General features: G+C 40.2%; 1 protein-coding gene across 1 annotated transcript in view; it reads right to left on the reverse strand.

The window, feature by feature from the left end:
• lmbr1 (limb development membrane protein 1) overlaps positions 1 to 13,096 on the reverse strand; it is a 41,880-nt gene that overhangs the window by 24,900 nt on the left and 3,884 nt on the right. The window contains exons 2-5 of the mRNA XM_026179785.1: positions 10,887 to 10,959; positions 7,388 to 7,427; positions 6,427 to 6,566; positions 2,700 to 2,803 (exon numbers count right to left, since the gene is read on the reverse strand). Of these exons, the coding sequence (XP_026035570.1) occupies positions 2,700 to 2,803; positions 6,427 to 6,566; positions 7,388 to 7,427; positions 10,887 to 10,959 (357 nt within the window). The remainder of the gene's footprint in view (positions 1 to 2,699; positions 2,804 to 6,426; positions 6,567 to 7,387; positions 7,428 to 10,886; positions 10,960 to 13,096) is intronic.

The raw sequence follows: 13,096 nt of genomic DNA on the forward strand, positions 1-13,096 counted from the left end.
TCAGAACTTTGCATTTAGATTTGAAAAACTGAGTCACGAGAGGAGGGGAAAATCTCGCTTGCTCGTTTTTACAATTCCTAGCTCAAGCTAATATGTCGCCATGGTAACGAACATTGTAACAGGCAGCTTTCGGGAGACATTGTGACCTTAAAGGAAGGTATGTAAACACCACTTTATATTCCCCGGCTGGCCCTACCCAAAAGAAGGCCTGGGAAAAATGTCTGCATGTGCAGGAGATTTGAAATAAATATCCAGGCCCCTATTGTGGAGCTCCAACAAAGACGAGTATCTTAGTAACACCACACGGGTTTACTCGGCGAGACGTTTTCTCTTTCCCCTCCTCCTCCTCCTCCACAATAAACACACTTCTCATCATCGGCGGGTTAGGGCTTAGGATGAGATTGATGAGGAGTTTCTTTAACTACCAGATGAAACCTGTTGGCCCTTTGCTGGGTCAGTCAGGGGGTCAGACTCGTTCCAACTCGTTTGAGGATCAAACACATTTCAATACTGTGGGGAAGACCAAAAGACTATTCTCTGCAAAGCACAAGTTCCTGTACAAATCCTGTTTCACAGACTTTATGCATGCTTTAATAATTGTCACTTATTTTGGTTGAAATAGAACAGGAAGTTGTCACCATCAAAACCCTTACCCTTGATTTCACTGTTTTTGAGTAAATATAGCGCTGAGATATCACACTCATCAATTCTATCTATTAATGTGATTACATTTCCTTGATATAAATAGAAGACTGACTAAAGGTTTATGTTGATATCTTCAGTCTTTGTTACAGCATACTGATCATCTCAATAAGGATGACATGTATGGTTCTCATCATTACAATGCCACCTATTGGTGGTGTGGAGACAAGTAACAGAGAGACAATAATGGCAATTTTCTTTTTTTATTTATCTAAATTCCTTTGCTAATGCTGCAAAAAAGAAAAAGTGGACAATATTTGATAAGTACATCACCAACAATGTAGTATCTCAATTTCTAAATATGATCAGAACCTAAAAACAAACTAAACAACAACCTTTACTTGCCTCAGTGATGCAGCTCTTCTGCAAAGATTTGAGAACACAGCAGTAAAGCGGTAGACATTTTACAGCAGCAAATAAAGCTAAATCATAACATCTGACATCAAAACCTTAAGTCGCTCTTGATTCATCCACAATTTGGACAATTTGTTAAACTATCAATCATTCAGGTGACAGAGCCTCTAAAGAGTTGAACATTAAAAAACAACAACATTTAAAAAAAAAAAAAAAAAAACATCTTTAATCTGTTGGCGTCTTTTAGTACATCGTCAAAAGTAAACACAGCCACATGAAAAGGCTGACTTACGACGTTAGAAGTGAAATTCATCATTCACTTCATTTCCGCACTCAAAGGGAACTCGCAGTGCTATAACATTAGCCCAGTGGGTTAAAATGCCACATAAAACCTTATGGCATAGCAGTCTAATGCTGTTATTGGATAAAGGGATAATATCACATTATAAAAACACAGATCTGCTTTTACATTTATCTTGCCGTCGGCTGTATAATTCACTCTGCAGGCAGCTCGGGCTTTTTGTTTTGTTTTTTTGGAGGGCGATTAAATGGAGGAGTGGGTATATCATTTCCACCCTTGCCTTAGCACAGAACCAACAAAATATATACCTGGAAGTGCAGCTCAACACTGAACAGTACTTCCTCTAGGCACATTTATGGAAGCTGTATTGCAAGAAACAGTCTTGCTGAAATGAAAAAGAACAAAAGGGAGAAATGTGAAAGAGGCCCTCATCCTGCTTCCTACACATCAGGGCTTGCCCTCTACTGAAGAAATCCAACCGAAACAAATTAGTGGGCTGAGGAAGAAAAGAACTCGCTATACACTACAGTACAAACTAATTTTTATGTGCTTTTGCCAGGAGGGACATAAACCAGAGAGGTTTCAAACTGTGACACAGGATAGAGGCGTATTAAAAGTAAATCTTTGGCCCTCCATTTTGCAAGGCTCTATTGTGCTGTCATGTTGCTGCGACTTTATGGACGTTTGGAACACGAGCCCCCAGCCCATTTTTTGGGGGGGGGTAATCAATTAAACAAGGAAGTTCGCTGAGCCTTACAACTCGATTATTAGCTTGTCCTTTTGAAGTTTTATTTTAGGGGGCTGGGGAGGAGGTGACAAGGAATCAGGCTTTAAATCAGTGGGGCCGATGCAGCAGTGTTGAAGCGTTTGCAGCCTATGGCCATATTGAAAGGGTTTGTCAGGATGTGGCACTGGGTGAAGACCAGATTCAGACTTTCATGGTTAATGAGCTTTTTGCGGTGGCAGTTACGGTCAGTGGCATGAGTCAGGGAGAGGGCAAGCACTAAGCACCTGCTGCTGCTCTGGTTGCTAAGAGAAAACCTCTTGCATAGGTATTAGAGCATTCAAATACATAACAGCCTAGAGTACAGTACCACACAAAATTTTACTATGAACTGTTTTTAATGACTTCCAAGTTTGTTTGTTTTTTTTTTAAACCAAAAAAAATTGTCCAAATAATTTTTTGTAATGAAATTCTACCTTGTCCATAATTTTTTAAAGGCATCAATAAACATGTATTACAAAAAAAAAAAAAATTGATATGCTGCTAACAGAGATTTAGAACAGTTGGATAGGTTGGCAACTTTTTTCTCATTTTTAGATAAAGACCCATAGTTTGTACCTTTTTCGATCCTGCAAATCCCTCAGACTCCAAAAAGAAATAGGCAAATGGCATCAGGACGAAGAGGCAAAGATTGGAGAACAGTGACACCAGGTTCCACAGACCTGCAGTAACCAAACAGACATATACAGAGACAATATATTATTAAAAAAATGTTTCATTATGAAGGGGACATGTGCCAAAGATTCATTCACAGAGTTTCCTAAATTGCAATTTAAGTTAAGACAGTTTTGTCTGTTGAGTGCCCTTTTGGCAGTTTCTAAGTCATGGACTCTACTGCCACCTGGTGGATACTTGAACATCAAACAGCCTTAACAGAAGCAGGTAATTAGCACTGGCAGTGCAAATAAATAATTCTCAATCTCAAATGGTTTAAGGGGAAAAACAAACTGGCTTCTTTCATTTGTTAGCACCCCATCTGGTGACACATCTATTCTTTTTTTTTTGTATAGCAAAGTCATGTTTCAACAAATACAAAGTTTCTCAACAGTCATAGGAAGCAAACTGTGTCAGTGTTTGTACAAAGAGACCACATTTCTTATTATCTAATGCATTATTTGGCTTAATCAAAGCTTTAACTTACTCTACAAAATTCTAGCACATAAGATATTTTTAATAGGTTTCACCTTTTTTCTCCCTTTATAAACATCTAAAAATTCTCAAAGTCAGCATGTTTTCTTTTAGTTTTAGTGCAAACACAATGGAACTGATTCATGTTTAGACTTTGTGCACCAAAGGACACTTAATGTTATCTTTTCTACACAAACATAACCCAGATAATTAACATCATTGGTGTTTAAATCTTCATAATAAGATGTGTAAGGTGAGTGAATAAGATACACTGTCACGTAGTTACTCTGAGATAAATGAATGTGTCACCATAAACGCGCATTAATGTCCACAAATTGAAACTAGATACACTGTATGATAGAGGACTTTATAGACTACAGGTGTCAAAACTTACAGCTGTGGATCTTCATACTACACCAAAGTAATTTATCTACTATAGAAAACATTTTATGTGCATTAACAAAAACTTTGTTTATTAATTACCGTATTTTCACAACCATAAGGCGCACTTAAAAGTCTTAGATTTTCTTCAAAAAGTGCGGCGCGCCCTATAGCGCGGTGCGCCCTATGTGTTGTAAGGAGGATGTAGTAGAGAACACCATGAGAACGTTAAAGGGTGAAGTGTGGGCGTTGATCGTATATACCGGGACAATCGCACATACCTGTATAAAAGAACAGGTATGTGCATTATGCAGGACATCGTTGTTTTAACAACCCTGAAAATGGCAAAGAGACACGCTTACGAAGCACAGTTTAAACTGAAGGCCATCAGCTACGCGGAGGAACATGGAAATCGAGCAACGGCGAGAGAATTTAAGATTAACGAATCGATGGTTCGCAAACGGAGGAAGCTGGAAAACAAGCTCCGGCAGGTCAAGAAAACGCAGCTGAGTTTCCGCGGACATATGGCGAGGTGGCTCGAGTTGGAGGAAAGACTCGAGCGGTGGATCATCGAGCAAAGAGCGAGCGGGAGAAGCGTTTCGACGGTCACCATTCGGCTAAAAGCAGTTTCACTAGCTGAAGAGATGAACATTGAACATTTCCAAGGAGGTCCGTCTTGGTGCTTTCGTTTTATGAAACGGTGCCATTTTTCCATCCGGACCAGGACTACGGTAGCGCAGCAACTTCCAGCGGATTATAAGGAAAAGCTGGCCATCTTCCGCTCCTACTGCAGCAAACACATCGGCGACAAAAACATCCAGCCCAGCCACATCACAAACATGGACGAGGTCCCGCTCACTTTTGACATCCCGGTGAGTCACACTGTGGAGAAGCAGGGGACCAGCACGGTAGCGATACGCACAACGGGGTATGAAAAGTCTTCTTTTACTGTTGTGCTTGGCTGCCATGCTAATGGACAGAAACTGCCGCCTATGGTGATTTTTAAGCGAAAGACTTTGCCTAAAGAGAAGTTTCCAGCAGAAATCATCATTAAGGCAAATGAAAAGGGCTGGATGGATGAGGAAATGATGAAAGACTGGCTGAGGGAGGTGTATGTAAGGAGACCAGGTGGTTTTTTCCACGCATCACCATCGCTGTTGATCTGTGACTCTATGCGTGCCCATCTCACAGCCGATGTGAAAAAACTTGTGAAGCAAATGAACTGTGAGCTTGCTGTCATTCCGGGAGGCCTGACAAAGGAACTCCAACCGCTGGACATCGGTGTGAACCGCCCGTTCAAAGTAAGGCTGCGAGCGGCCTGGGAGCGATGGATGACCGGTGGAGACCACAGTTTCACTAAGAGTGGAAGGCAGCGCCGGGCGAGTTACCAATGGATTGTAGATGCTTGGGCTAACATGTCTGCTGGCACTGTTGTTCGAGCTTTCGCAAAAGCCGGCATCGTTTCCGAGGAGCTGCACGGCACGGAAAGTGACTCTGACAGTGAAGACAGTGAACCTGGCATGTTTGATGGAGATTTAGCGCAGCTGTTCAATTCAGACACAGAGGATGAGGACTTCGATGGGTTTGATTGATGATAAAAATGTGAGTACCAAACTTTGTTTTGCTCCTGCTTTATTTTTAAATACGCACACTTGTATGCTTGTGTGTTGTTGATGATGACGATTACCGGCAATAGAAATGTGAGTAAGGTACCGAATTCAGGTTTGCTCCCGCTTTATTTTTAAATACGCATACGGTACTTGTATGCGCCCTATGGTCCAGTGCGCCTTATGTGTGTGTTAAATACAGTAAGGGCACACATAACTGAGACTGCGCCTTTTAGCACAGTGCGCCTTATGGTCGTGAAAATACGGTACTGGGCATTCTTGGCATTCTTTTTTGTGGTATTACACATTTAATCCTACAATTTAAACCCCCAAAGTTGTGCTGACAACTTTGTGATACTGTTTGAACTGCATATTTGTCTCTTATATTAAGATATCTCGGAGTATAACTTTAACACTGACAGAAAGGCAAGTTTCACTGATCCAGGTTGACATTCCTTCTATAGACAGATCCCGTTTGGATGCTATTAATGTTGATGAGTCACCAAATAATTACTTAGTGAGAATTACTATAATTAGTTTTAGAAAACTCTATTGTCTGGATTTATATTAATCTCTACTAGGAACTCCACAAAAACACAATAAGTACACTCTTAGGGTATTTTCACACCTACAGTTCATTTATGTTGGTCCGAATTAGTTGGCGATTCGTAATTTGTTTTTTTTTTTCCAAAAAGAAGAATCCAAGCAAACCAAATTTCATCACTACAAACCATGTGAAAATGTTCAGTCTACTTAATGGCCAGATGTGTGTGGAGTGGGAGCAACAAAGACAAATGGAAGATAGAAGATGCTGTGTTCTGGATGACTGGTGAACACGGAGAAATGCTAGCCTGTACAGACCACATCTATAGTACATTGCTGCATCACAGAATTTTTTTTTTTTAAACCTCAGACTTGCAATGTACAACTAGTAGCTGATCCAGACTGAGGTTGGATCACATTCACACCACATCTGTGGTTAGTAGTCCAATGTAATGTACACAGAATGTTAATGAGCACAACTTTTTTTATCCTGACATTAATGTGAAAAGCTGAACTGACTGTTATTATGATCAAATACGCTGGAAGACAAATTTTCTTTACAGTGAAGTATTTCATAAACAAAAAAGAGAAAATGAAAACTGGGATAAACTGTGTGAACTACTGACCGTGAATGAGGGAGCCATTGAGCCACTGAATGTAGTAGTTTTGGGGGAAGGAGAGCAGGATCTCATTACTAATGATTGAGAAAGGCAATAAGGAGACGGCACCACCCGACACTGCCAGAGTGAAGGTGCACAAGTACAATCTGTAAATGTAATCAACACACAGACATAGACACACGTACAGACTCATGTTAGGGCAATTCCACATAACAACACCAAAAGGAAAAATCGTTTACTTACTGAAAGATTAGATTAGTTTAGATTATTGTATATTCTAAAAAAATAAAAATAAAAATAAAAAAAGGCCACTTGCATCAAGTGGGAGTGTGTCACACGGATAAACATTTCCAGCAAGCAACATATTAGCTTATTTAGAATCAGTAGCCACTTAAATAAAACTAAACCTTCACCACCTTTGCCTTAGTCCACGAACAACAAAAGGCATAAACTGGGTATTTTTTCACAATATAGTGTCCAGACTCTGCCCAAGGCAGTGACCAGCTGCTCAGTGGGCCCGACACCCGTTTGCTAAAAAAGCATGTTAATCAGGCATGCTATCTATTGTGTGCGCAGGACCCTAAGGTACCATGTCCTCCAGCTGGAAATAAGCAGGCAGGACGAATGCGATGACAGCAGTCATACAATGAAGGGTGGATGTAAGATCCTAGCTGGAGTGATGTGATACCTTCATCACTGGTCTAGAAAATGAAACCATTTTTGAAACATACAGATTGTTGGGGAGCAAATTTATGAAAACATTTTTCTGGTTATTAGTAATTAATGATTATTTTGCTTAAGCTCGTCTTCTTCTTACTTTCTACATTAAATGAATTAACTGATTTGGACGCAGTAAATTCTGAATTGCAGAAAATTCATTTAATTTAATTAAGAAAATTAATGGTTAGCATCTACAAATAAAGAATTTTTTTTTTAATTTTTGTACGGAACAAAATCCCACACTCACGATATTCTGTTGACAACAGCATCTTCATCCTCGTGGTCATCTAAAGAGGGAAACAAAAGTCCTTCAGTTTCAAGGAGAAATCCTGAGTCAGACTATAGACTCTGCAAAGACTACACTGTATATGTAAGTACAGCAGAACATAATCTAACACAGGTCATTTCAGCTTTGTAATACAACAGTTTCCTCAAAGCACTTTATGGTACATTATGATGTAAAGACCCCACAATGTCAGGAAATCCCAGCAACCATATAATTCCCTTACAAGAGAGCAATTGGTGATGGTGAGAAAAAAGAACTTAATTTTAATTTAGATTCAGAGAGGCAGCTACAGTGGGGCAAAAAAGTATTTAGTCAGCCACCGATTGTGCAAGTTCCCCCACCTAAAATGATGACAGAGGTCAGTAATTTGCACCAGAGGTACACTTCAACTGTGAGAGACAGAATGTGAAAAAAAAAAATCCATGAATCCACATGGTAGGATTTGTAAAGAATTTATTCGTAAATCAGGGTGGAAAATAAGTATTTGGTCAATAACAAAAATACAACTCAATACTTTGTAACATAACCTTTGTTGGCAATAACAGAGGTCAAACGTTTACTATAGGTCTTTACCAGGTTTGCACACACAGTAGCTGGTATTTTGGCCCATTCCTCCATGCAGATCTTGTCGAGAGCAGTGATGTTTTGGGGCTGTCGCCGAGCAACACGGACTTTCAACTCCCGCCACAGATTTTCTATGGGGTTGAGGTCTGGAGACTGGCTAGGCCACTCCAGGACTTTCAAATGCTTCTTACGGAGCCACTCCTTTGTTGCCCGGGCGGTGTGTTTTGGATCATTGTCATGTTGGAAGACCCAGCCTCATTTCATCTTCAAAGTTCTCACTGATGGAAGGAGGTTTTGGCTCAAAATCTCACGATACATGGCCCCATTCATTCTGTCCTTAACACGGATCAGTCGTCCTGTCCCCTTGGCAGAAAAACAGCCCCATAGCATGATGTTTCCACCCTCATGCTTCACAGTAGGTATGGTGTTCTTGGGATGCAACTCAGTATTCTTCTTCCTCCAAACACGACGAGTTGAGTTTATACCAAAAAGTTCTACTTTGGTTTCATCTGACCACATGACATTCTCCCAATCCTCTGCTGTATCATCCATGTGCTCTCTGGCAAACTTCAGACGGGCCTGGACATGCACTGGCTTCAGCAGCGGAACACGTCTGGCACTGCAGGATTTGATTCCCTGCCGTTGTAGTGTGTTACTGATGGTGACCTTTGTTACTTTGGTCCCAGCTCTCTGCAGGTCATTCACCAGGTCCCCCCGTGTGGTTCTGGGATCTTTGCTCACCGTTCTCATGATCATTTTGACCCCACGGGATGAGATCTTGCGTGGAGCCCCAGATCGAGGGAGATTATCAGTGGTCTTGTATGTCTTCCATTTTCTGATGATTGCTCCCACAGTTGATTTTTTCACACCAAGCTGCTTGCCTATTGTAGATTCACTCTTCCCAGTCTGGTGCAGGTCTACAATACTTTTCCTGGTGTCCTTCGAAAGCTCTTTGGTCTTGGCCATGGCGGAGTTTGGAGTCTGACTGTTTGAGGCTGTGGACAGGTGTCTTTTATACAGATGATGAGTTCAAACAGGTGCCATTCATACAGGTAACGAGTGGGGGACAGAAAAGCTTCTTACAGAAGACGTTACAGGTCTGTGAGAGCCAGAGATTTTCCTTGTTTGAGGTGACCAAATACTTATTTTCCACCCTGATTTACGAATAAATTCTTTACAAATCCTACCATGTGAATTCATGGATTTTTTTTTCACATTCTGTCTCTCACAGTTGAAGTGTACCTCTGGTGCAAATTACTGACCTCTGTCATCATTTTAAGTGGGGGAACTTGCACAATCGGTGGCTGACTAAATACTTTTTTGCCCCACTGTATCTGCCACCCCTGGTTGGGGAGTGTGGGGGAAAAGAGAAGAGACAGGAGAGCACAGGAAGACTACGAAAAACAAACAAGACAAAAAACAAACTCTGGGCAAACATAGAAGAGAAAAAAAAAAAAAAAAAACAGCAACATGGATATAATAACATAATGAACGCTTTCATACAGATAGCTCAAAGTATCTGATATTCTCTACTCACCATACAAAACCAAAATGTATGATTAACTATCAGTACAAATACAGAACAAATTTCAGACAGCTGAAAAAAAAATGGATGCGTCCAGGTCTGAAAACTAAAGCCAACAGCCTTCACTTTTTGCAAAAAACCAAACGTCGGCCAATGAGCTTCCACCTTCAGTCAGACCCATACCTCACTTGGCACACTGAGTGTCAAAACACTAAGAGTCAGCGAAAACATTTCACAAACCAACAAGTAAACAAGAGGCTGCATCGATTTTATATACGTCATCAGGGGAAAAACGTCAAACAGCAGGCTAAGAATGTTGTACCCTTAAATATTATGTACCAGTTTTGTTACCTTGGGATTCAGTTAATTGTGGATAGTGGAAATTTCTATGTCACAAATGGTTAAGCGTAACAAGGCAATCCAAAGAAGTCCCACCCAGAACCAGAATAACCCTTGGACCTGTACCGTACTAATAATGCTTTTTACAACCATACAAGTGTTGATATTCTCCACTGACAGTAAACAGCTGGATGCACATGGTCACACATCCTATCTGAGCCTTCTTCCTGTTTTAAAAGAGTTTTTCCTCTACACTGTTGCAAGTGCTTACCTTATCATGTTAAGTACCTTGAGAAGACTTGTGCTAATGCTTTGGCACTATATAAAGAAAATTCAATTGAATCAAATCTCTGATTCTATTATCTAAAGCAAAAAAATAAAAAAAATAAAAAAATTTGATGATGGAAGCTAAAATACTCACACATTATTTGCTCTATAACCCAAAACCCAAACCACTGGGTGCAGCCTAGTTTTCTACAGTTTAAATCTCCAGAAGGGATTTCTGATGTGAAGTGGTCTACTTTTAAAATAAGACAAGGTAAGGCTGGGTGACCTGGACAAACTATATTAGCCTTGGGAAAATGGGAAAGAGTTCACATTATCTACATGACTATTTTTGTGCTACATGTTTGTATTTTTCTTTTCTTCTTGTTCTTATCTCCTTGTTTGTCACACAGGTTACAATCAATGTTTTAGGTGACGTAGCTGAAGTTATCAACCTCACAGGACAAGTTATGTCAGCATTAACCTAACAGCTTTTGTGACCAAGTGGATTAATGTGGCCACAGCCCTTCCAACACAAAGCAGGCTGTGTTCAGGCGTGGGTGTGACCCAAAGCAAACAACTATAGTATCCTTGGCTGTAAAAAATCATGGGTTCTGAGTGTGAGCAAACACAGCATAAATGACAAAATAAGCAAACCTCTGTTATGCTTGGTGTGAGAATCGTTTCACCGCAGACACAGCGCTGCTTTTTACGTGTTACAGACAGGCGAGAATTTTAGTCTGAACTCACATTTTGCACAGCACTTACCACTCTTCCTCTTGTATCTGGTTATGATGAAGTAGGACACGATGTAGAGGACGGCAAACAGGAGGAAGCAAATCTGAAACAACATCACAAGAATTTTAATGCAGGATTTATTATGACAAGGGATGAATCAGCACATTGGAGACACCATATGCACCATCCACCCAGCAGATTTTAAACCCCAAAATATCCCACATTAAGACTATGACACACTTAGGTATTAAAAGGATTGTCAAAGTATTTCTTACACCATATGGTGTATATACAATGCTAATACCATTGTGTGCAGCTCAAAATCAGTAATACGTGGTCTTAGGTACAGAGTAGTTATTGTGTTTTTATATGATGAAGTTGAAAGATCAAAACCTTCTTCTCAGAGCTTTACTGCGATACCACTGTTAAATGTACAAGCTGTGCTCCCCCACTCTGAGGAACACACTGGGAATTCATTTATATCCAAGGCATTATCAGGCTTGACCATCTCTCCCAATACTGTAAAATAATAGGATCAACAGAAGTAAATACAGGAAGAAATTGATGTGTTCTGAACTAGTAGATAACAAAGGAGACTTCAATCCCAACATTTGTATTTATCTGAATAATATTTTAGGCAAAACTCGACTGTCTATGGTGTCTGTCGCAAAGAATAGCTGGCTATAAGAAGGCATTTAGCTCAAACTTGTAGCCTACACGTCACTCTGGAGTTTCTTTGGAACTGAGACTGAGACCACCTCGGGAGACCAGTTGTTTTGGTCCACACCCAAAAGCGATTACCGTGTTCACAAATGAACTGCACCAAAAGGAAAAACAAACCAGAGTCTGATATGAATGGACTAAACGGTGTGGATGTTAAAAGATCAAGACTGCCGTTTAACAGCAATGGCAGATTTCTTACAATGACCAACATATTCTGAGCTCACACAAGGTAACTTTTAGTTGTAATGGTGTAACCTCTAATTATTTGCATAAAAGCAATTTTGCATTTTGCATTAAAGCAAGTCAATAACTTCTCATGCTCTAATATTGAGCAATTTACTTTTTTTGTGTACCAGTAAATGATTACTGCAACTCAATTGTGCATGTCCCTTATGTCAGTTGCAAAGTTTATGCAGAAACCTTAATTGCAACCACATGATAGCACATTAACAGTGGCAACTAAGATGTTTAATATGACCCATTTATTCGATTAAAGTAGGAAAGTGAGAATTGCATTGTTGCTCTTATTTGTCTGATGACACTAATTAGGTCGAAGCTACATGCAAAGTGGTCCACAAATTAGATAACCACAGCCTCAAAACAAGCCACAGAAAGATCACTTTCCACATTCCCTTCTTCTCCTGTGACAGTGACCAGGACGCAACTAATCTTAGAAGCTCCCACTTCAGCACTTTGCACCTTGTCAACACCACATAGCTCACTGCGGCCGAGCTGGGGTTATGAGAGGATTCAACCAGATGCCAGGCGGACATACACAACACAGACAGGCAAACTGGCATAATAAGAAATGCCAAATGTCATAATGTGACAGCAGCAACAAAAACATTTTTTCCTATCATATGCAGTCCCCTATCAAATGAAAGACTGCTCATATGTTTCTAGCTATAAATTCTGTAGTGATGCTGGTGCAAGCCGAATGATGTCCACAAAGTGGCAAACCCTGAACAAGACATCATCAGGTGCACAGAGCTGATAAAGCAGCACAGACACAAAGACACAGCAGTCTCTGAGGAGATAACAGCAACTTTCAGGCACAGCAGTGAACGCCAGTGCTACTACCCTTCTTATCAATCCATTTTCCCTCAAAAAAAATTTTTACATTTGCATTCTATGTAAAGGAAAAATCAGCGAGTGTTGACAAGGGGACGTCATTTAACCAGGTTGCAAACCATTTCCAAAAACTTATTTTATACATTCACTCACTGGGGCAAAATCCATAACGTCAATTATTTTTGGCCAATTCAACAGAATTTAGGGGCCATAAAACAAGGGAAAAATGCCTTTTCATGTGAGGTGAAAGAAACCTCCCACAGGCTTGCCGGAAGTGAATTTTGACCTTTAAGGAGGGCAAAAGTAAAGGAAAAAGATGTGCTGAGAGGGAAAAATAAGCTTTTTTGAAAAACAGAATTTGGCACAACAATCGTTTCAGCATTACAATCCTATGTTACCAAATTGGTGGAAATTGGCTTGAACGGAAGAACAGCAATACCTTTTTC

The sequence above is a fragment of the Astatotilapia calliptera genome, chromosome 9 (assembly GCF_900246225.1).
Source record: "Astatotilapia calliptera chromosome 9, fAstCal1.2, whole genome shotgun sequence".
Classification (NCBI taxonomy): Eukaryota; Metazoa; Chordata; class Actinopteri; order Cichliformes; family Cichlidae; genus Astatotilapia; species Astatotilapia calliptera.